Source organism: Sarcophilus harrisii, chromosome 3 (assembly GCF_902635505.1).
Source record: "Sarcophilus harrisii chromosome 3, mSarHar1.11, whole genome shotgun sequence".
Classification (NCBI taxonomy): domain Eukaryota; kingdom Metazoa; phylum Chordata; class Mammalia; order Dasyuromorphia; family Dasyuridae; genus Sarcophilus; species Sarcophilus harrisii.
The window spans coordinates 246,085,248-246,110,995 of NC_045428.1; the positions used below are offsets into that span (position 1 = coordinate 246,085,248).

Consider the following 25,748-nt stretch of genomic DNA (forward strand, 5'->3'; position numbering starts at 1 on the left):
TGAAATTTTACTTTTTAATCATACAACAAAACCAACTTGCCATGAATGATTCTATTTTTTGTCTTGTTTGTCCATATTTTCTCTTTTCCTTAGCAGTATGAGTCTTTTAGGATTATGGTGCCAAATGATTTTATTGAATTTAGTTATTAGGGAATGAAAACAAAACAAAAAACCTTGCTATACCTAAGCACTGCCTTTTCTTCTCATTTGTTGGAAGGGAAGAATATTGAAAACACAGGGGCTATTGACAGACTCAATTCCACTATTGCTCAACCCTGCTGATGAACTTAGATCTATTCCATTTCCATCCTGTGCCTCTTTGCCCATTGTTAGGCAGCCTGGTGGCCCCTTGCTTTTGAGGGCTCATCATATCGTTGTTGGACTCAATATAGACCCTAATTGATTTAGTCTACTACAGGTTAGAACTTCCCAGTTCAGGTGATCAATCTACCATTCTTGGCCTCTCTCATCCACAGGAATTAAAAGCATTCACCGTATTTTTATACACTATTGCGTCTTCAAAGAGCGTGGCATAGAGAATGGGTATTGCTAAGGGAGTGGAAGATAAAGAATCACTTCCAGAGTAGGGTAGCTACCTCCCAAGGCCACACATAGTCGAAAGTGTACAGTGCAATCATATTCTTTTAACTACATTCTTGCTACTTATGTCAGTTTTTCCCATTTCAGAAACTCCATACCAAAATGCCTTAATTCCAAGTTTTGCATATTTTGATTATTTTTGGAGTTGAAGTTGGGAAGATGGGCACTTATAGAATGGAGAGATAAAAGAAAAAAATTAAAAAAACAAAACAAAACAAAGACTAGCTTTTGCTCTTCAGCACAGATCCCTCTTTTCTACCAAGGTCAATAGTTAACAATTATTCAGGAAAAGTGTTTTCTTTGGTTCTTCTACTATTGAATGTTGTTGACCCTTCAAAAAAATTCCTGAATTCATTCTTCATCTAGCCGGGATCAGTGCAATCAGTAATTCTCTTTCTTTCTTTCTTTTTTCAAGACAATTGGTATTAAGTGAGTTGCCCAGGTTTACACAGTCAGTAAGAATTAAGTGTCTAAGAATGGATTTGAACTCAGGTCCTTCTGACTTCAGGGCCAGTGCATTATTCACTTCACCATTTAGCTTCCATGCAGTCAGCACTTTTCAAGAGTTGCAACCATGACATTTCCATAATACAACAGTACTCCAGTTTCTCAAAGAAACAGTCCCAATGTTTTGAGTTCCAGATGGCTATTTTTAATCTTCTTTGGAAGATGAGTAGAAAAGTAGAAGGTAATCAATTCCTTTTCTTTTTGTTTGAGAGTACGTCATTTCTTCTCTGTAGCAGAAGACTGTTTGGTCATGCAGTGTCTAATCAAAATTGCCTTTGTCATGTGGTAGTTTATAGTCAGGTATCTAGTTTTGCATTGGTCTCCTTCAAATGTAGTCTTGATCAGAAAAGACAAGGAAAGGAAAAAAGATGAAATACATATAGTATTATTGTAATAATGATGTTATCTATAAATATATTTATACATGTAGAACATGTATTTATATGCAAGAGTATTTATGTAGCATTTTACCCATGTTATTTCATTTGAGTCTTACAATAATCATAGAAATTGGGGCTATTATTAACTCCATTTTATATTTGGGGAAATGAATTGCCCCAGTTATATACAAATAGTTAACTATTTGAGGCAAAATTCAGAAACATCTTCCTCCATAAGCCTAGCACTATGCCATTCAGGGCTTTTGTATTTGCATTTAGAAGGAAAAGGAACTGATCATTATGGATTATGCCATTGCATTGCATGTGAAAGCCCTCTGTCCACTCACATGCAAACTTCAAAGAAAAATTTTCAAAACAAAGCATATATAGCAAAGGCCATCAAACATTTGGTCCTTAAAATAATCTGTGTAGAGTCATTTGCTCTTTGGGATTTTATATTTATTTTGCATCTCCAACTTGTACACATTACTTTGTGGATATTTTTAAAAATAAGAAATGGATTTTCTCACTAAAACATTGAAGTTAAAATAAGCAGGGTCTAGGCCAGGTCACTTTAAAAACTTATGCAATCTACAACATATGTTAAATATTGTAATCAGTATTATTTCAACTACATCAAATCACTATTTTTTCACACTGAATTTATAGGAAAGTGAATTCTGGATCACAATCTATGAAGTGACTCTCTTTGCCTGAGATTGACTCCCCTGATTCTTGTAGTTGTAAGGTGAGGAAAGATATAGGGTTCTGATAATTGTATTGATAAAGGATGTAGTTTTAGAACATTGCCTGGTATTAGTAACTTGCTTATTCTCTTCTTTGTAGTAAGGAGAAAGCACCATTCTACAACTATATATTTACATGGTGTTTAAAAGTTTACAAAGCACTTTCTTTACAACCATTCTGTAAAGCACATAATCTTCAATGCAATCATTTCTCCAGTATTTTGGAGAATGAAAGGACAATTGTCCCCCTCATTGGTTGTGGTGTTCTGAATTTAGAGTCCTCCTTCCCCCAAGCCTAATTTTTTGTTCTAAATTATTTTTAAATTAGGCATTCCTACTTTACATAATTTAAATAATCTTTTTTTTTTTTTTTTTTTAGGAAGGAAGATCTTTGGTGGAAACACCCAAAAGATGCCTATATTGGTCCCACTTGTGATATATAAAGAAAGATAGCACCAAAACAGGATTCCTTTTGGGAAAAAAAATTCAAATCAAGTCCATTGTGCTTAAAATAGTTTCTCTTCATGTCTTTATTGATAATTAGACTGCATTTACTTGTAAATTAAGCTAATTTTTAACTTAAGGTTTTCAGATTTCTGAAAAGGAATTTATCCTTTGGAAGGGGTACCTCTACGTTAGTCATGTACTGATTGGCTAGTGCATAATGTTCGATTTCTTTGTCTTTTTAAGTTCAATAATTTATTTCTTTGTCTTAAAGCTCAAAACTTAAAGGTGCCCATGTTCTTTTAAATAACTGCTAAAAACACTAAAAGAATGATTTTTCTGACTCTGGATTATAGATAAGCCAATAAACATAATCATTTTTAAAATTGAAAAGAGCCTGTTGTAAAGATTTAACATTAATATACAAATAACTTTTCTAAATGACTATTTAGTTTCTTTTTTCCTTACCGGTGGTTTCTGCCATCTGTCTATTTCCCTGGGGACCTGTTGAAATAGAAATTTTATTTAGAAATATCACAAGAATAGAGACAGACTAAAGACATATAGAAAACTTCCTTCTTCTGTTACAGCTTATATTCTTTTAATACATCAATGTTATATTGAGGATTTGGGAAAACTCTACCCCTTTTTGCCATTTCTCTTCAACCATTGCCAAGAATGGGAGGACAACTGGCTAAATGATTTAAAAATTCAAATAAATTATTTTGCCAACAATGATTGCCACTTCATTCTTTTAAAAATGTTTTCATATTTTTCCAATTACACAAAAAGCCAATTTTAAATTTTCACTTAAAAAATGTTGAGCTCCAAATTCTTTCCCCTGTCTACCATCACCCTTGAGAAGGCAAGTACTTTGATATAGACATGTGCAGTCATGAAAAACATATTTCCATATTAGTTATGTTTCAAAAGAAAACAGACCCTCCAAGATCCCTCAAGAAATGACTTTTTTTTTTAAAAAAAGTAAGCCTCAATCTTCATTCCGATTCCATTAGTTCCTCCTCTTGAGATGGATTTGCTAGTTCATTCTTCATGTGAACAATAAATCACTAATTTTAAGGGAATAAATATTTTTGAAAAATTAAGATTTTAATTATTACTAATTCTATATATAAATGGAATGAATATATGACATACTGTTAATTATAATCAAACACTATTATGACAAAGACTATAATATTTCAAACTAATTGTTGGAATGCTTAGAATTCATAACAGAAAAAGGAAGCTATTGGGTGGTTGACATGAACTAAAGATAGAAATAAACTTTTAGTTTTGGGAAAACAACATGTGCTTTTATCCCAAAGTCACAAGAATACATTTCAGTATTGGCTTTCATTTTCTGTAGGGTCTCTGAAGCCTTTAAAAAGAACAGCCATGGGTCTTAGGCTTAGCTGAATTGATAATGATAACCATCTTCCACTTGAAGCCAGTTCTAGGGATCTTACCTTGATCCCCATGGCTTTTAGGTTTGATATCTTTCTAGAGCTCCCTGACTACTGAAGTCTAATGCAAATGAGTTCTGGACCTTTTTTGGCTTTCAGTTAATATTCTCACTTGGGTTCAGAGATTTGCCATCCTAAATTCCTTGTTATCTGTCTTCCTTATTCAGTTGTTACCACTATACTTTGGTGGTTGATCCAAGTTCCTTTCATCTTTCCTTTTTACCATTGTCTCCACATATAGTAGGCCACAGGAAAAAAAAATTCCTAGGGGTTATTTGCAATGAATCAAAACTATTGCAAGGGAAAGTAAAATATACAAATTTAAAAATAATATGAGGGTAAGATATTTGGAAGTTCATGCAAAAGAAATAACTTTAGTTCTAGATTGAATAGTATACATTTTTTCAACTTAAACTTTAACTAAAATTCCACAAACACCCAGTCTGTGGCATCCTGATTCTTGCCAGATGTGCCTTGCTCCTTTGTAGCCTCAGATGAGAATGGCATCTTCTACTCCTCTCCTCCATTAGATTCTGGACTCCTTGAGAACAGGCACTTTCTTGTGCTTTTCTTTGTATTCACAGTGTTTATCATAATGCCTGGCACATAGTAGGTGCTTAATAAATGCTGGTTGACTGATTGCTCCAGAATATTCCCCATGCCATTTGGAATTTTCGTACTTGACTCTCCACAATTCTGGGTTTACATTCACTATTAAAAAGACCCTAAGAGACATGTTATACTTTTGTTTGTTCTATCTGTCTTAAGATGTAATCATGTGTCTTTTAATATCTTCTCCTTTTCCCCACAGAACAAATAATGAAATACAAATAATATTCATGATTATTAAAATCACCTTAAAAACCAGAATAGTTAGTCCTATTCACAATAGATAATCCCTTTTCTTGCCATTAGGGAAGAAAGAATAAATATATCTTTCCCTAGAGGTCAAATAGAGATTCCATTTTCTTAGAAGTTTCTTGGGATCTCTTTTTACCTGAGTAGGTGATGAATACTACTGACCATCATAACTTAAGTTATATATCTGACTTCTTCTAGCATTAAATGCTAACAAAAGGCAGACTTGTTTAATCAAGACAAAACTATGTGGAAATACATATTCTTTCTTGTTACAAATAAACATTCCCATTTTTTTACATTATACTCCTATTGTTATTAATCTGCTTTTGAGGGGTTGGGGCAGAGGGCTGAAAAGATAGTGGGGTGAGGAGGGTTAGATTTTTAGATATGTGATTAGTGAAGGATCTACTTAGTTATTTTGAAGCAGATTCCATTCTGTTCTGTTTTCAAAATACATATTATTTCTCAACTCCCTTTAAAAGTTATAATTCTAGATGTCCATGACTATAGTACTAAGCTATGGTACTTGATTTTGATTGGGATGCCTTGTTGAAATAAAGAAAGACGTTTATATTGCAAACAACCCCTCAACTTTCTTTTTAAAAAAATACACATATAATATCTGTGCTAACAAACTACTGATTTTCATGAATATGAAATTTAGTTTTATTTTAAAAGAAACAAAAAAGGAATGAGTGAATATATTATAGTCCACATAACGCTTGTGAAATAAACTTAAAGCTTTTGAAAGAATAGTTTAAAAAACATCACCTCTGTAATCTCCATAATGATGTTTGTTCTTACGTAGCTTTCTAAATGAAATCACAGCCATCAGAAGAATCACAAGTACAATTCCAAATATAATAAAAAAGGTAATAATTGATGTTTTCCCAGATGGTATAGACTGATTTGGGGTAGTGGTGATTATACGATGATCTGTGCTTCCGTCTGGAGAAAGGAGAAAGCCTGAGATTTAAAAGTGAAGAGAGAAGTGTTTATTAGTCATCTTTAAGATGGAAATATGAGACAGTAATATTAAAAGTATTTCATTACCATCATTAATCTTTACTTTTGAAAATTATAAGCTTTTGAAAGCTTGTTTTATAGTAAATAACCTAACTTTCAGAATTTCACTGTTGAAAAGTTTTTCTATCATTGCTTACAATTTGAGAGGATATATTTTAGCCTAGAGGGCACAAAACATGTACGTTCTTTTTTTTTTTTTTTTTTTTAAGGTACCTACCATAAAAAAGAGGAACACTGAAAACAAGGTTGATATCCATTTATATATATATATATCCATTATATATATATCTATCCATATATCTATCCATATATATATATATATATGAATCCTTCACTTAACGCACTAGCTAATGCCTTGAAAATACAGCTGTAGGTAAAACAATGTTGTATGGCACAGCTGATTTCATAGTAATAAAGTTATAAATGGAACATTATCTTGAACTGCCATAATTTAGATTGGATCCCCAAATCTTTAGCCTCAAGAAACTTATATTCAGTTTGTGGGGAAATGAAATTAACATGGCTAATTAAATAAAAATACATATGAAACAATAAAGGCACAGATACCAATTTTTAGGTTTTGAAGTAGTTTAAGAAAGTGTTGAATCTACATGAAGTGATGAGATCATTGAAAGATTGTGCAAAGAATAGGGCTTGCAGTTAGAAGATAGGACATGAGAAAGGCTGAAGCAAAGGATACTGAGGACAAACCAGACAACTAGAAGAATGGAGAGAATATGATATCCAGTAGGAGAAGGTGATTGATATTATTAAATGATGCAGAGAGATCAAGAAGGATGAAAACTGAGAAAAAACCTTTGGATTTGTCAGCTAGGTAACTGATAACTTTAAGAATAGTAGTTTTAGTTGTGTGATGAGATCAGAAGCAAAACTCTAAGAGACTAAGAAGTGAGAGATGATATAGAAGCAATGAATAGAGGAAACTTTTTTAGGAGTCTTTATGAAAGGAAAGAGAGATAAAGAATGAAAAAGTGAGGGACTGATAAGATCAAGTGAAAGTTTTTGGTTTTCTTTTAAGACTCAGGGATGTTTGTAGATAGGAGAGGAACCAAAAGATAAGATTGGATTAAAAATTATAAAGTAAAGGGAGATAAATGCTAAGACTACTTAATTCAGGTAATGAACTGACTTAAGTAAGAGTTAGTATTAGTGAAACGGTTACTGCTTCACTAGAGATGGAACAAAGGAGCATAAGGGATGATATCAGAGGATTTTGACATGTAAAGGGATGTAGAAAGGTAGGGAGAAGAGTGAACTCATAGTAAATTTACTTTACTTTCTTAGTTAAATAAAAGGTAAGGATTTCTATTAAGAGGGAGGTAACATGTAGGCTTGAAGAGATAAAAATTTTGGAACAGTAATTTTGGGGAGTAGTACAATTTCCCCTTCCCCCCCATTGAAGTGGAGTTAATTGTGGAAAAACAAAAAAATTTTGCTCTGGTCGGGATCCAGGTAAGATTAGGTAATAAATTTGTGCTAGATCTAGTCAGAACAGTCATGTGATTTCTTCCAGAAACATTCTATAGCATGTAAGGACAGAGAAGGTTGATGATGCTTTGTTTAATTTGTATAATTTCTACCTGTTATTTAAGATTTACTTTGCTTTATAAAAGAAAATTCTCTCCACTCCTAATGGAGCTTCCAAAGCCAGTTTGTAAATAAACCATATATCCTGAAATACCTGTTAGATTGCTTTGAGAAATCTGAAGTTTTAAGTGCTAGAAACAATAGAAATGGACATTTCTTCCTTAAGTAGGTCAAATGTAATTTGACAGAGTGTTTTGGTAAATTACACTTCAATATTGGTACTGAACGTATAGACATAGAAGCTTAGCTTTAGGTAGGACCCCAGAATCATCCACTTCAAATTCAATCTAAGCAAAAACCTTCTATATAACATTCCTGATGATTATTCATGCAAACATATTCCTATATGGTATACTTGAAAAAGTGCCAGATTTTGAGCTAGGAGAGGTAGGTTCAAATTCTGCTTTTGTCAGTTACTTCTTTTGTGATCTTGTATTTTAACCTCTATGTATCTATTTCTTCCTCTATAAAATGAGGTGTTTGGACTGGATCTTTCTTCTAGATCTAAGGATAAGATGTTCTTTGTACAGATCATACTGTTGCTTTGCAGAGAAGTTAGGTGGTATAGTTGATAGAGTGCCAGCTTAGAGTCTGAGAGACCTGAGTCCAAATCTGAGTCTCAGACACTTGCTAGCTGTATGAAACTGAACAAGTCATTGTACTCTCTTTGCCTCAGTTTCCTCATCTGCAGTTGGAAAAGGAAATGACAAACCACTCCATTATCTTTGCCACAAAAACCCCAAGAAACAATAAGGAGTGTTGTTTTAGGACAAAGATTTACTGAAGATTCACATCTGAGTGGCTTAACATCAAGGGAATGTTTTTTGTTTTCAAATGATACTCAATGAACAATTTCTATCAAATAGATGGAAACACTTTATGAATCATTAATCTAATCCTTTAGCATTTTCATAAATATAGCTTTGACCCATCAATAAATATGAGGTTTTTTTTTTTAATGTAAGGTCAAGGATTTGTTTGCAGACCTCCAAACCTAATTTAGGACTTTGCTCATAAAAGGCACTTAATACTGAAATAATTAAAGTGAACTAAATCCTCTGGAGCCTGTAACTTTTAAACTTTAAATCTATTATATTGTGATATGATAATTCTGGAATTACAGACTAAATGGATGTAGGATTTCTTTTTGGAAATCATAGATTCATATGCTTACAGTTTGAAGGAACCTTAGGAGTCATGAAATCCAATCCGGAATTGAACAAGAATTCCCTCTAAATAACATGCTTCTATTTAGAGGCAGCTAAGTATCTCAGTGAATAGAATGCTGGGCCTAGAATCAGAAAGATTAAAGTGTGGAAAAGTCACATAACCTCTGTCTGCCTCAGTATCCTCAAATGTAAATGAGGATCACAACAGTGCTTACTTCATAAAATTGTAGTGAGAATCAAGCACTTTAACAAATATTATCTGATTTATCACAGTGCCAAGCACATAGCAGACACTTAATAGATAATTATTTTTCATCTACCTCCCATCTCTCACTAAAAGATTGCCAGTGAGGGAAACCACTACCTATGAATGCCAAGGTTTTTTTTTTTTTTGCTTCAAATCACTTTTCCTTATTCTAAGAGTTCTCTCTGCTTACACTCAAATACTCTTCCTTTATCATTTTTGGAGTGTCATTTGCGAAAAATAAATTTACACCTTTCCCATTTGAACAATGGACAACTTACTTGACTGAACTGTTAGGTTTTGCTGTAGGTTCACATTTTCTATACAGCATTCAACTCTGATGTTAGGAGTCCAAGCAATCTTCAGCACACTGGAGACACTGTACAAGCCTTTCTCATTGATGGTGAAGGTATCATTTTGTAGGCTTTGATTAAGCAAACTATTATCTGTTTTGTTTACCCAGTAAATCTTTGGCTTTGGAAAACCATTGTGGGAAGTGCAGGTAAAAGTAACTTCTGTATCATTGGTCTTCTTTGGAGCTTCTACTACTGGAATGCTATAGTTTGCTAAGGAAGGGAAAAAATCACATTAGGGATATGGGTAAGGTTCTGAAAATTACTAGGGAGTTGCTGCAAGGAGAGGAAGCTTCCCTAGGTATTGGGCTATAAGTAACATTAAATAAGTATAATGGGGGAACAAGATATTGGCACAAAAGGGCAAGTCAGGAAGATTCACCTTTCTGAATTAAAATTTGGACTCAGACACTTACTAACTGTATGACCCTGGGCAAGTCATTTAACCCTATTTTGCTTAGTAAAATGAGCTGGAGAAAGAAATGGTGAATCACTTCATTATCTTTGCCAAAGCCTCTCCTCCTTCCACTCCCCCAACCCCCCCCCCAAAAAAAAAAAAAAAACCAGTCCCACAAATGGAATCTTGGAGAATTGGATGCCACTGAAACAATTGAACAACAAGCATAGTAATCTTCATTTAGAGTACTGGTAAGTCTGGAAGAAAATTCTGAAGTGCTTGGCAACAGGAGACTCCTCCTTCCTCCAGAATCTTGTGCTTTTCCCAGATAATAAATAAGACAGAACTGTTACTTTAATGAGGGTATTTTTTCAATGACCTCTCTGGTAATTGAATGAAAATGGTAAAGGAGAGACAAGATCATCTCCATTTATGAATATTATAATGTTCTTCTTAGAAAATGCCAGAGAATCAGCAAAGAAACAGATTTTTAATAACATCAGAAAAAGAACAAGAAGCAAAGTAAGGTGACACAAATGATCTTTGTTTCTAAATAGTATTAATAAATACTAAGTGGAAAATGCAGAGAGTTTATTTTTGTGTATGCTAAGTATTGTCTTGTGGATAGCCTCCCAGCTTTTTATTGTATCATGGTCTGAAATGCTTTCTCTCCTCATCTTCACACATTGGCTTCCATTAAGTCCCAGCAATAATCCCATCTTCTATAGGAATACTTTCCCAACTTCTCTTAATTCTAGTGCTTTTCCTTTCTTAATTATTTTCTATTTATCCTATATATAGCTTATTTTTTTTTACCTATGTGTTTAGTTTGTTATTTCTTCCATTAAATTGTGAATTTTATGAGAATAAAGATTGTCTTTTACCTCTTTTAGTATTTTCAGTACTCAGCACAGTGCCTGGCATGTGGTATGTACTTAATAAATGTTTGATGTGTGACTTGACTTTATCATGGGAAAGCTATAATCTTTCTGATTTTGTTTTCCTCCTTTATCAGAAGAGGGGGCTAAATAAGATGACTTCTATTGTCATTTCTACCACAAAATCTATGCTTCTATGAATGCCAATTGACTGGATGGACAAGAATAGCAAGATTATGATTTCTCCTGCAATGATTTGTCTATTAGAAATAGTCAAGGGAAAAGTTGGAAGAAATGATATAATTGGGTCTATTTCCATTATTTTCTTAACCAATTTCTTCATATAATTTCCATTATATTTCTTAACCAATCACTTTTCTGCCAAGTTAAATGGAATTCTAGCTATTTGTAGAAATTAAGTTTTTCCTTTGGATAGGAGACTAGTAAAGCAGTAGATAGGAGACTATGCTTGGCATACTTTCCTATGAGTTTCACTAAACTCTTACTTTGATATCTTATTGTGAAATATTGATGGCCTTATGTAATTCTTTAAATTTAGTCCTGGTAAAAACTCCAAGAATAGCCAAGTTAAAGGTTCATTCCTAGAAGGTTGACTACTAGTTGATGACTTTTGGGGCAAGGAATGGCATAATCACTTACAAAATCTATTATCTATTAAGAGTTTGAATATGTTAATGATATATTACATAATAAAGGAAAGGAGCTTTGATTTCATGGGAGTGGGGACTCAGTCCATCAAAACAGACCTTAACTATAAATTTGAATTAATTGACTTGTCTACATTTATACAACTAATAAATACAAAAAGTGGAATGGGAACTCAGATCTTTCTGACAAGGTTAACATGCTATCAATTGGGCTCCACTGATTTCCCAGTTTTTCAATCAAACCATGACTTTATAGAATTCAAATAATTTCCCAAGGCATTACAATAGTTAAGAGAATAAAATTTCTCTATTTCTAGCATTTTTACCTGCCACATGAAGATTAACTGTAGATCTGAAAAGAGGGTCAGTACTAGATTTGTTTACAACAATGCATTCCAATTCCAGTTCATCTTTTATGGTGATGTTAGACAAATGTAGAGAAAAATCGCCTCTTTCCATTTTTTCAAGTTTCAATGATGTTCTGTTCTGATACTTAGAATCAATATATTGAGAGGTATCATCTCCAGGAATATAGGCATTAATAGTTTTGAGTGGTTCATTTTTCGTTTGCCAATAAACACTTATTTTATTTAAATCAAAATGTTTTTTTCCAGGACTGATGCAACTTAGATCAACATCGCCTCCAACCATACCATATATTTCTTCCATTACAGCTGCAAAACCAAAAAAGAGTATGAGATTAATTTGGAAATTTTTCTCTTAATCCTTTGAGTTGTTTATCTCTTTTGTAAATGTATTCACAGATATGATTTTACAAATAATATCTGTTACCACAATAGAGGATACTTATAATTTCTGTTTCCCAAGTAACAATCACTTTAGAAATTAGAGGTTATCAATCTATTACCTAGAAGCAACAAATAATTTAATAATCTCAGAAAAAGATTTTCAAAATTAACATTAGCACCAAGGAGAATGTTGTGGGAATGAGAAAGGGAATAAAATGATACAACATAAAGTTGGATCTAAAAGGGGCTTTAGAGATAAATCTGGTCTTGTCTCTCCCCCTCCCAATTTTGAAGAACTCCAGTGAGTTGGAGTCCTTTGTCCAAGAACATAAAGCTAACTGGGGGCAGAAGGGGAGACCTGATTTCTAGTCCAACATTATTTCCACTAGCCAAGAGAGGGATATAAATTGGAAATTTCAAGAACTAACAAGTTTGAAGACAGGAAAAAGATTATTGGGGTAGCTAGTTGACATAGTAGATACAGCACTGAGCTTGGAATCAGGAAGACTCATCTTTATGAGCTAAAATATAGCCTCAGATACTTTCTAGCTGTGTGACCTTAGTCAAATCTCTTAACCCCGTTTGCCTCATTTTTCTCATTTGTGGAGAAAAGTGGAAAAAGAAATGGTAAACCCCTCCAGTATCTTTGCCAAAAAAAAACCCAAATGGGGATCACAATGAGTTGATCAAGAGTGAAAAAAGACTAAGACTAAACAACAGCAAAATATTGTTGAAATACATAGGGCCATCTGCAATTTCTGTCACTGCAAAGGTATGTTTAGTCCACTACATTAACACCCTAATGAATTCTAACCATTCTGGGCTGACTTACTGTCACTGTAATATTTTGTGGTATTTCTTACTTCTGTAGTATTGTAGTATTTCCCACTAGTCAACTTTCTTAACATGGGTAAAAGTAAGCCTCAAAAGGGTCTCTTTAGAGGCAAAATATGGTAAACATAGTTTTATAAAACTTTAAGAATTAGAAAGATTCTCAACTTCCTCTTAATGAGGAACTTAATTATTAGATAGCATTACTGTGGTAAAAAATATTATCTCCACTCCTATGTGTGTGTACCTTAAATTTAATTTTGTTAGTAAAATTTCTCTTGAAAATTTTGTGACGTTTTGAGAAAACTAGAAATACCTCATAAACCAGACCAAAGTTAGAAATCACTATATTAACAATTTCTGTGGTGCTAAAAAAGACTACGTAAATAACATTTAAAACTGCACTGGAGATAAAGGGGGAGAATAAGCATTTCTTAAGCACTTACTATGTGCCAGGCACTGGGCTAACAGTTTTATAGATATTATCATTTGACCTAATAGCTTTCTAATGTACATTTTTATATAGATCAAAAAATGCAATATTTTTTGGCTTTTGAAACAATTCATGGATGAATTAGAATAGAATAATATTCAAATTAAAATAAATTAATATGGTCTGGTGAAGAGTCCATTTCTATATAATTTTCAGCTTCCTTCACTGTCTCCTGAGTTTTTTTTTCTCATTTCTAAACTCATCTTAGAATCTATAGTACATTTTCTTGGTTCTTCACATAAGGAGCTAATTAGGACATATAGTTAGAAGTGTTTTTTAAAAAGATATAAAAATTATACTTTTCAATATTCCATCATTATAAGAGTGACTCTTTTTATATTTCATAAGTCTACAAATTATGGAGCAAGAATAAAATGGGAAATTCCATCCAGATCTACATGCTTTATTTATGTGACTCTTAAGAAGATACCAGTGACATTGCATCTTTTTCTACTCTATGCTTGACAGCTCATCACAGTGACACCACGAGGAGGAGAAGGCACATATTATTTTATCGATAAAGTGAAATGCAGAAAAATTCTACATGGAAATCCTTATAGTCTTTGGTAAAGCTAGACCACCCGCATTTTTATCTCTGTGCAGGCTGAGGAGGGGATATGCTCACTTGTTATGATGCCAGGGATCCTGGGAAAGTACCTTAATTAATCCTATCCTCTTTTAGCTACTATCTGAGTTTCATTCTTTTAGCCCAAGATTTTACTATGAGGGCTGTTATTTCAAATGGTTCTCAATAATTTATACTTTAAAGTAAAAGAAAGGTACATGAGCCAGTTTTTATGGGGTAGATTTGGAAAATACTGAGTATTAGAGGGTAATGTAAATGGAGCACCACTGAATTGGGAAGGAGGCACAGAAGAGGGCAGTTAAAACTGCTACTAACTATCTTAAAATTTGCAGAGGATGACTCTATCTTGGCCCTTGGGTTAGACCTCTATGAAGTTCAGTGCATCATTTTATAGGGAAACAAATTAACAGGATCTTACGTGTACATTACAATAAAGTTTTTCACTGCATATATTTGTAACACATCTTTTAAATATTACTTAGCAAAATTACTTGACTCTGTGTCCAAGAACAGTGGGTCAATTGTTACTTCAGCTACAAAAGAAAATGGAAAAATATTTCAAAATCTCAGTTTTAGAAGTTTCCCTTTCTTTGTGGTCAATTGCCCATTCTCATATACTGAATATGATTTAAATGATTCTATTTAGTCTGACAAAAAAAAATGATTAGGATATACCAAAAGAAGCTATTAACTCAATAATGTGATCCTACCCATATTCATTTAATCACTCCCTAAACAAAGATCCATAATAACAGAAGAGTTTGACTCAATTTATGGAATTGGCATGTTCTGAAAAATTTCTCTGAAACTTACATTTTTCTATGTAGAAATTTACTTTATTGTTAATTACAAAATCAGTTACATTAATTATTATAAAACTGGAGATATTTTGGAAAAATATTTTGGTCCCAAAACAGAATAAAATCATACAAGCTTGAAATAAAACTTCTAAGACCACACATTTAAAAAAGCAAGTATTTCCTAGAGACATAATAATTTGATGATAAATCATGAAATATGTAGTAGTATTAGTACAGGTTATGGGTATTTCCCCCCTTTCTTGCTTGGCACAGCAGTTTAAAAAGAAGTAACTGTAACAATTGTAGATTAACTGAACTGAACCACAAAGAAACATGCTGTGCTACATTTTCCCCAGAGGCAGAAATGAATTTTTCCCTCTGTAAGAAGTGTTGTTGCTTGTCCTTCCTTCTGGAAGATGATCATGACATTGGGGAGGTAATATTATGACATGCAAGTAAATTGCAAAATCTAGGAAGGCATTTCTTTTTTCTCTCCCTCTTTCTTTCTCTCTCTCCCCCCTCTCCTTCTCTCTCTCTCTCTCTCTCTCTCTCTCTCTCTCTCTCTCTTTCTTTTCCTTCCTTCCCTTCTCTTCCTTCCTTTCTCTCTCTTTCCTTCTCTCTCTCTTTCTTTCTTTCTCCCTTTCCTTCTTTCTCTCTCTCTTTCTTTCTTTCTCTTTCCTCCTCTCTCTTTCTTTCTCTCTCTCTCTTTTCTTTCTCTCTCTTTTCTTCTTTCTCTCTCTTTTCTTCTCTCTCTCTCCTTTCTTTCTCTCTCTTTCCTTCTTTCTCTCTCTTTTCCTTTCTCTCTCTCTCTTTCCTTCTCTCTCTCTCTTCTTTTTTTCTTTCTTTTCCCCTTCTTTTCTTTTCTTTTTGCCACCATGTGTCTATAGATCCCAATGGAAATATTCTGGACTTACCAGCTCTCAGACAACCAAGAAGGAATAAGAAGAATCCAATACTATAATAAAATAAAGAACAAATAGGAGAAACATTAGTGATATGGTAGATGGAGTTCTGGATTTAGAATCATGGAAGCTTGACTTCAAATTCAGCCTCAAATACTGATTAGTTCTATGACCCTGAGTTGTCTGCCTTAATTTCCTTATCTATAAAATGAGGATAATAATGGCAACTACCTCCCAAAATTGGTATGAGGGTCAAATAAGATAACATTTGTAAAGCACTTTGCAAACCTTAAAGTACCTAAAGCATACCTAAATGTTATTATTATTATCAATAGCTATATCATATTAGAAGGAAACCAAGAACCAGAGATGCTGACATTATGAGTATGCATATTTATATTATATAAAAATACAAATAGGAGATTTCATTTTCTGACAGTCAATAAACACATATTTCCAGATTATTTCTCAGTGAAGATAATAACTAAATGTGTTATTCAGGAGAAATGGAGAGGGAACACTGTAGAACAGAAAGTAGTATTTTCTACTGTTTTAGAACAGCCAATAATGCAAAACTTTGAGGCAGCTGGTAATAAGGCAACTGGAATTTTAAAAATCAAATATGAAGTGGCTGCCTATCAACTCATTCTAAATATAATCCTGGCAACCAAACACATTATTAAAATATTGTATTAATAAATCCAAGCCAAATGAATAGTCTCTAAGTGTCTACTCTGCATAGGCACTGTATTAGATATTTGTTGGATGCTCAATGATTAAATCTCTAATAGTACTTGCCCTTAGGAAGTTTATATTTGACCTGGGGATACAACTCATAAACAAATAATTACATATGCTGTAATTTGAGAATGAATGAAAGAATACTGAAATAATGCATATATATATATATATATATATATATATATATATATATATTAGACTGACCTTCTGGAAGTTATTAGAATAAGGCTCTTCCATGTTCTCACCTTTTAAAATTAAATTAAAAGGCTGCATATTAAAAATTAAGCCTATGAATATAATTGCTACAGATTAGGGAGATCTCTGGCTAAATACCATACTCTGGAAAATTATTTTCATTTTTGTCACTCAAACAGGACAGGAAGAATTCTAACATTATATCTCAGCTTTATTTAAATTATAGATCTCAGATATACTCAGTTCTTTTGATATAATCTAGCACAATTCTCTTATTCTACAGATGAAAAAAAAAAACTGAAGTTAAAGTGAAGTCATGAATGATGTTTGACCAAATCCACAAGCTTTTATGAAGTGTGTAATCTGTGCTAGGCACAATGCTAAGCACTAGTGTTATAAATAAAGACTAAAACAGTTCCTATCTTTAAGGAGTTTACATACAAATGGAGAAGAAAACATGTAAAAAATAACATATATACAAGATACATATGGGTAAATGGAAGGTAATATTAAATGGAAAAGCTCTAGTATCTGGAGGGATTGCTTAAAATATCCTAAAGAAGCTGACATCTGAGCTGGTTGCTGAAAGAAGCCAAGAATTTTGAGTAAAGAGAGCATTGCAGACATGAGAAACAAAGCAAAAGACAGCAAATAAAGTCTTATCTTCAAGAACAGGAAGTAGGTTAGTATGGTTGGGTCATAGGATTGGAGGTTGGAACATGAAAACATGGAAAGACTTGCATGCAATAAAGAACAAAACTAGCAGATCCAAGAAAATATGGTGTTAGGTAACAACAATATTGTTTAAGAACAACTTTGAATGAAAATCATTTAAACTTTTATAAATACCCAATTAACTATAAAGGACATATAAAAGAAGACATGATCTATATGCAGCGAAAGAAGTGATAAATAGAATTGTATAGAATGATTTTAGATATATGTGCCTATTTCTGTCTAATGATGGCTATATCTAGGAAGAAAGGAGGAGGGAAGAAAAAAAAGAAAAAAGAAATTTGCATAATAACTTGTATATTGTACAAAGCTTATTTGCAATTTCATGTGTAATGATCTTTTTATTGTACTGTCTTATGGAAATACTTGTTTTATTCTGTAAATTAAATATAAAATAAATTTTAAAAAAGAATTTGGTGTAGGTAGAAGGGAGGATAGTATAAAAAGACTGGAAATATAGAAAAGGATCAGATTATATAGTTTTAAATATACAACAAAGGGCGGCATATTTGATCCTAGAGATTATAGAAAGCCCCTGTAGTTTACTGAGTACCAGGAGTGATGTTTAGACCTACATTTTAGGAAAATCACTTTGATAGTTGTGTGAATGGTGGTTTCAAGTCAAGAGAGGTATGAGACAGGGATATCAGTTAGTAGGTTACTATAATGGTCTAGGAGAGAAATAATGAAAGCTTGAAGTAAGGTAGTGACTGTGTGAATGAAGAGAATGGGATGTACAGAAGATGTAAAAAGGGAGAAATGATAAGATGTGAACTAGTTTGATAGGTGAATGTTGAGAGAGGGGAGATGAAAATGACCTAAGGTTATGAACTTAGGTAATAGGAGAGTGGTAGTACCTTGAAAAAATAATAGAAAGTTTCAAAGAGGGAAATGTTTTAGAAGAAAATTAAACAAAAATTAAAATAGTTCAGTTTTGGCTATGTGTCCAATAGGCAGTGATGAAGCATTAAAGCTCAGGAGATTTAAAATTGGATATAGTTCAGGGAAGCATGTATATGGCAATCATAGATATACCCCTGAGCACTAATGAATTCACCAAGAGAGATAGTATATAGAGAAAAGAGGGCCCAAAGCAGAGTTTAGAGAGTGTAATTACAGTTGGTGAGCATGACTTGGGTGAAAGAGACTGAAGGAACAGTTAGATAGGAGGAAGACAAAGAGACAGCCATATCAGGAAAACCTAGAAAGAAGAGATAGTTGTTCAACAATATCAAACATTGCAAAAAAGGTCAGAAAGCATGAGAGCTGAGAATAGGCTATTAAACCTGGCAATTAAGAGATCATTTGTAGCATATGGTTTCAATTGAATTATGAAGTCAGAAGATAAATTATGAAGGATTTAAAAGAGAATAAAAGGATAGGAAGTGGAGGTAATCATTTGTAGACAGCTTTTTTACAAAGTGTTTAGCTGATAAGGGAAAGAAATATAGGATAATAACCAGAGGAGAAAGTGGAATCAAATGAAAGGTTTTTGAGGATGAGTGTTATGTACCTATGCTTATAGGCAGCAGGGAAGAAGAGAGTAGATAAAAAGAGACTGAAGATTAGAGACAGTAGGAGTATGACAACAGGGACAATTTACTGTAGAAACTGGGAGGCGAATGGCTCAAGGATGCATGAAAGGGTCTTGATAAATAGTAGGGTCATGTGAGTGAAGAAGATAGTGGAGAATTTTGTTAGTGGGATATAAGATGAGAAGAGGGAAGTTTCATCAAGTGGCATTAATTGTGTGAGTGTGTGTGTGTATGAAAGAGAGAGAGAAAGAGAGAGAGGGAGAGAGAGAGGAAGGGAGGGAGAGAAAGGGAGAGAGAGAGAAAGGGAGAGAGAGAGATGGAGGGAGGGAGGGAGAGAGAAGAGAGAGAGAGAGAGACAGAGAGAGACGGAGACAGAGAGAGACAGAGCCAAAGTGACACACAGAATTTCAGAGATACACAGAGAGAGATAGAGACAGAGATGGAGAAACATACAGAGACAGAGACCCACACATAGACAGAGTGAAAGACAGAGAGACAGAGACACACAACAGAAATAGAAACACACAGACTGGCAGACATTGACAGACACACAGAGAGACAAAGAAAGACACACAAAGGCAGAGAGAAAAAAAGAGTGAGAGAGAGAGGGAGGGAGAGAGAGAGAAAGTGAGAAAGAGAGAAAGAGAAACAGACAGAGAGACAAAGAAAACAGGCAGAGGCACAGAGAGAGAGAGATGTGCACATCAGCTGAGAGAGGAGAAAGAAAGAGGACAGTTGAATGCAAAAGCTGTTGTGGTGAGTGGGATAAAGAATCAAGCAAAGAAGTGTAAAAGGATCTGTCTTGCTCCAGTGAGAGCCCAGTTGACTAAATTAAAATTTTAACACATTTTAACTCATGTTTATAATGTATTATTTATTACCCCGGGGTTCCCAAGTCTTATATCACCTAATAAATTAATAGATATACACAATTTCTCATTAGTTTATCTATGAGCTCTGGGCTTCCCTCCACTCTAGTATATAAATAGAACAGATATAACTCTTTAGCTCAATTTCATATCTCTCTTTCTCTCTCCCTCCTGGTCCCTCCCCATCCTCACCTTCCCAGGTCATCTTATACTCCTGATCTTATAACTTTAAAGTAAAAATATACTCATACAATTTATTGTAGTAGCAAATAAAAATGCAATCACGAATTAATATTAACAATATATTTCTGTGAATAAAGTTCATGGAGTCACTCTTTTATTTTTCAAAAACTAGGGGGGGAAAGATATGAAATAGAATATTCAGCCTTTGTCACTGAGTACTGTCAGTCCTCAGTCACTGAGGAGTCAGTACTCCTCAACTCTGGATACCACAGTTTCTTTTAGAATGGTAACTCCGATGTTGCAGAAATTCTCTTCACAAATATCTCTTCACAAAATGAGTTAAACACAGTTTTTTCACAATGTATCTTAAGATTCTCTCCTAAGAAAACACTTTCATAACCTTGTCACAGATGACAGTTAATTCCTTCAGTCCCAATCTTTCTTAGAGAAATAAAAGCTTGGACTCTTCACAAATGACAGTTGATATTGTTTTTGTCCCTTCAAGAATTTAAATTTAGTTTCCTCATAGTGCCTTACTTCTTCTACCTTCACAGTTTGCTATTAGTTCTCCAATAATCTGTTCCCTCTCTATATCCATCTCAGTATCCACAGTCTGTGTGATGGAGGCTTATTGAACTAAATGTTGAAAATAAAACTTAACTGGCAAGATACTTGGCAGTATCTGCTGGAGCTCAACTAAATTTTTGCCTTCTGATTTGTTTACTAATCTAAGTCAGATTGTCATAGCTCTTGTCAGAGTTCCTCTGCACTTTGAACTGGTGTAAAACACAATTTGCTGCATTTTTTGTTTGTTTCATCATATACTTCAGAATTTTTAAGTGACATTAAAAAAAAAAGCTAGGGATTACTAATATAATATTCTCAGTCAATTGTCATGTATCAGAGAAAACTCTTTGAGAAAGTATTGGGGCTTTTCTGGACACAGATCTCCTATTTAAAATATTTTGGGGGCAGCTAGATAGAACACAAGTCCTGGAGTCAGGAGGACCTAAATTCAAATGCAGCTTCAGATACTTAACAGCTATTTGTTTCCCGGCAAGCTACTTAATCCCAATTGCCTCAACAACAGTATTGAAGAAAAAAGAAAGAAAAAAAAGGAAAAACCTAATTTGAACAGACTTTTAAAATGGAAGTTAAAATCTTTTCAATGAGAAGATGCAATGTTGTGCAGTGTAAAGGATCCGAAACTTGAATTGTGATTTTTCCTTGGTTTGCTAATTACTTCAGCTTCTTAAATGGTGGTTCAAAAGCCCATATGGGGTCTTATAACTGAATTGGGAGTTTTCAAAATTATGATTTATTATCAGTAAAAGTAGATTTGCATATCTACTTTATATACTTGTATGCCCAGGTCATGGAAAAATTTCTCCAGCAAAAGAGATCACCAGGGAAAACTTTTAGAAGCCCTGGCCTACACAACTACTTACTTGAATGATCTTAGGTAAATCATGTTCCCTTACAAGTCTATAACTAGTAGATTTAATATTAGTATGATAGCACTTGCTAGATGCTATACTTATAAGATTACCAGGACATTTATTAATTTAAGAAAAAAGAGAGACCTGTTCATGAAATTTTGTGAAAGTCATTAAAGAATTTGTCTTTTGTTGTTATTGTTCAGAAAATACATTCACCAAATGAATACTTCAATGGAATTTTAATCAAATTAACATGAGTATTCCCTTTGTTGTAGCAAATTGCAACACATGTATAGATTTTTAACTCATCTGAAGCCATCTATAGATTCTAGCCCATTCCTATTTGCGTAATTCTTATCTATCTTCTCCTATGGCCTACTCCACAATGGATATATCCAAAGTTAGGGGAGCTTGAGTACCAGTAGAGATGCATGCTATCCATGAACTATCCATCAACTCTCAATATGTGACTCACTCATTTCCTTCTCTGATTATACCTCCTTTTGTGTAATTTTGATGTGTGATTGTGGCAATCCATCATTTGTATATAGCATAGAATCAAGACGTGGTCTTGGGTTATCACATGTATAGAATGCAGAACTGCAATATTATTACCTTACATGGTTCTTAAGAAATATTGTAAAACAAATGACATTTATCTTTTGTGTTTTCCCTCGATTTAGTGTCTCTTTCAGACCTCCCCTCTTCCTCTCCTTCCTTACTGTACCAGTTACTATTCACCCTCTGGCATCTCCAAAACTTCCCTCCCCCTTTCTTCTTCCTCTACTCTCCATCTCCAGTTCCTCATACTTGAATTCAAAATGACATTTTTTCACTTCCCCTATCAAAACTCCCACTCTTTCATATGATATTAGGAGAAAAACAGTTGGATTATAATTCACACTAAAGTGTGAGTTAAGGGCTCCTTTACATGAAAAGAAGAAGCAGTGAACATTTAAAGAAGGAACAGTGGAAAGAATTCTAGATTTGAAGTTAGAAGATTTTGGTTCTAATCCTACAACATTTAAACATTTAAATATGAAAAACAAACAGGTATGTATATTTGAAGGAGTCACATGATATAAAAAGGTTTTTACAGAGCAGAGGAAAAAGATGACTTTAGGCAAATTGTCCTTCAATAAAATGGGGGTAGGCTCAAGGATCTCTAAGATTCCCATGCAGGGGTCCTCAAACTACAGCCCGAGGGCCAGATCCGGCAGCTGAGGATGATTATCCCCTCACCCAGGACTAGGAAGTTTCTTTATTTAAAGGCCCACAAAACAAAGTTTTTGTTTTTATTATAGCCCTGTCCGGCCCTCCGACAGTCTGAGGGACAGTGAACTGGCCCCCTATTTAAAAAGTTTGAGGACCCCTGATATAGTTTTAATCTAGGAAGTGTAGTATTTCAAGTAGTAGAAAGTTTACAAAAGTTAAGCTGTGTGGGAATGGCATTTGGTGATTTGGAAAATCTTACAAAATCCATAACATACTATTCACAGGAAGACATTTTGTATATAAGACTAGCCCTGTACATGACAATATGCATGTTTTTACATGTATTATAAAGAGATATGCTAGTTGTTAAAATACTTAAAGTTATCTGGCACTACCCAGCTCCATGTGGATTTTTGCCTACATCTCAACTTCAATGTCCCACCCTGAACTCCTTTTCTTCCCTCAACTTATTCCTCCTTTTGCCTTATTTTTTGGTGGGAAGGGAAGGACAGCACCATATTCTCAGTCATCAAGGCTTTTGATTTTGTAATGATTTTGTAAAACAAACACCCCCACAAACTTTTTTTCCTAGTTTAATTACAATTTTTCCCCTTCCATCCCTTTCTATAATTCACCTAGACTTGCAGAATCTATCCCTTTAAAATGTTTCTCTTAGCCTTCCCTTCCTTTCTGGCCCCATTACTATTAAGCTAGTACAGGCTCTTATTTGCCTCTGGGTCTTCTTCAATAGTTTTAGTCTTAGTCTGTCTGTCTGTCTGTCTGTCTGTCTGTCTGTCTGTCTCTCTCTCTCTCTTTCTCTCTGCCTGGGAATTGGAGTTAAGTGTCACACAGCTAGAAAGTGTTAAGTGTCTGAAGTCAAATTTGAACTCAGATCCTCCCGATTTCAGGGCTGGTGCTCTATTCAATAGTCTCCTTAAAAAAAACAAAACAAAACAAAACAAAAAAACAAAAACAAAACTTTACTCAATTACATGTAAAAACAAATTTTAACATTGGTTTTTTTTTAATTAACAATCTCGATAAGAATTCTGTTTCCAGTTTTTTTCCTCTTCAGTTTTTCCTAAATAGGACTGACTTATTAAACTTCCTAAAGCACACCTTTGATTAAATCACTCCCCTGTTCAAAAATCTTCCTTGGTTCTCCACTTTTTCTTAGCATGGTAGTTAACACTTTCTACATATGATCTTACATACCTTTCAAGTCATCGTTACTCCCTGCTAAATTGATCTTTCCGTTTTGAAACTTGTGCCTAGCTTCCCTGCTTCGTTGTATTTGTTTATAGTTCTCTCTATCTCCCCCTCTCCCTGCCAGCTCCATTCATCTGTTAAAAACAAAAAACAAAAAACCCCCCAAAAACTACCCCACCATTCCAAGTCCTGTTCAAATGCTGTCTCCTCCATGAAACCTTTCCTGGTCCCTCCAGTCAAAGGAGATCTCTTCCTCACACTCTCATCGCTCACTTTTTCTAACTCCCCCCTTTTGCTATTTCTTTCTGCCTTGCATTATATTCTGCCTTGTCTTAACTCTCCTCTTTGAAAGTAAGGGCAGCAATTTATTAATCTTTTTATTCTCCCACCCCTACCCCCGTGCCACATATCGTATACCGCGGTAAAGTGTGGGCGATCGGCAGTTTATTGAACGGAAATCTTTGGGACTATTTCGCACGCTACATTTAATGTCTTTTTATGCCCCCACAGGCAGGTTAAGCGTAATGATTTTCTACCACTTATTTGGAGAATGTCTAGTCAACTTTATCTAGGGATTCCTTGTGAAATATCCATTTGTGACTCGAGTGTAATTTTGCTACTCTTCCCCTGACTACCCCCCTCCTCTTCTCCAATACTCACTCAAATAAGTTTTCTTTGTACCGAGACTCAGATATTAAAATTTCTGCGAAGAAGCGTTCCTGAAGAAAGTCTTCCCTTATTACTAATCTCCTTCCTTAGGTTAGAACCTTTTTACAATAATTAGTTTTAAGCTCAAGGGTGCCCCTTATATGTCTCTAAGAGCTGATTTTCTCTCCCGCCTCTTGCCCTATCAGCTGCATCCATTCTCGGAAGACAGCTTGCGTTCCAATAAGGCATAGAACCGGCAAGCCGCGGGTTACTCTTTTCTCTCCCCATCTTCTTCTATTTAGGGCTAGCTAATGATCCAATCATTTCCAACCATTTCCCATTTGGGGTCCTTCGGGATGGGGGTGGGGAGCTGGGCATTCACAATCGCTAGCCGCCACTTTCTTCGCCCTTTTCCCTTTCAAAGCATCCGGAGGCTACCAACTTCCAGAGAGAGCTCGAGTAGGGCAATATAGATGGGGAATGGACTGGTTATAGAGAATTAGCAGGCACTGAGACTCCTGATTTAGTAAGGGGTGCCAGAGAATCTTCTCTTTCCCTGTCGGCACTTTTCCTTCCCTCCCTTGTTGTCTCTCCCTCCTCACTCACCTTTTCAGGGTCATGGTGTGAGTGCAGAAAAGATATTACGGTCACCTCGCAGGGTTGTTTAGAGAGCAGAACAATCAGAACTCTGAGATCTTTCGCAGCGTGGGCCAGAAGTCCTACTCCTGAGGATGCAACCACCCAATTGTCAGTCCTGCCCCCAACAGCACAGTCTTTTACTTGGTCTGAGGAATAGTGACAGTCCTCCCACGAAGTTTCCTCCTCCCACAGCCTAGCCCTGCCCACACCCCGCCCCCGCTTTTACCCGTTCCTACTCGTTCCCTACCCGCAGGTGCCCTGTCTCACTCTCTTTCGTCAGCTGCCAGGTCAACTTTCTCATTCGTCAGCTCCCTGGCCAACCCCGGGTTAGCCTACGGACCAACGCCAAGTAATATGTAATGTTTTAACTTCCCCCAAGGCAAGACAACTAGATCTGTTTAGAGACAATGCTTTCCAAAGGCAAGATGGAAAACGGCGAAATGAACTAGAGAGTGATGCGTCTTCCCAAGTTGAACATCCTTTCGTCAGAGTGGCTGTTGGGCCCCATGCAAGAGATTCAATGTCTTGGAGCAGTCTTCATCATCTTAACCCAGTGAAATGGTCCCGAGCTTCTCCAGCATTTGAATCCGCTTCATTCTCTTGCAGGCAGGTCTGCAGTCTGATGAGACCAG

At 34.7% G+C, this 25,748-nt stretch overlaps 1 protein-coding gene across 3 annotated transcripts; it reads right to left on the minus strand.

The window, feature by feature from the left end:
• On the minus strand, nucleotides 1–25,298 carry LOC100929908 (ICOS ligand). Of its 3 annotated transcripts, XM_012544413.3 has the most exons (8): nucleotides 25,084–25,289; nucleotides 15,721–15,761; nucleotides 14,498–14,539; nucleotides 11,674–12,021; nucleotides 9,333–9,617; nucleotides 5,776–5,970; nucleotides 3,146–3,181; nucleotides 1–1,443 (listed from the first exon to the last, which is right to left on the minus strand). In XM_012544413.3, the coding sequence occupies exons 1-8, from the start codon at nucleotides 25,095–25,097 to the stop codon at nucleotides 1,433–1,435; spliced, it is 972 nt and encodes a 323-aa protein (XP_012399867.1). In that variant the 5' UTR covers nucleotides 25,098–25,289; the 3' UTR covers nucleotides 1–1,432. The 3 variants fall into 3 exon arrangements, with proteins under 3 accessions (XP_012399867.1, XP_012399868.1, XP_031815225.1); XM_012544414.2 differs by lacking the exon at nucleotides 14,498–14,539 and having other exon boundaries at nucleotides 25,084–25,298; XM_031959365.1 differs by lacking the exons at nucleotides 15,721–15,761; nucleotides 25,084–25,289 and having other exon boundaries at nucleotides 14,485–14,528.
• Nucleotides 25,299–25,748: the final 450 nt, after the last annotated feature.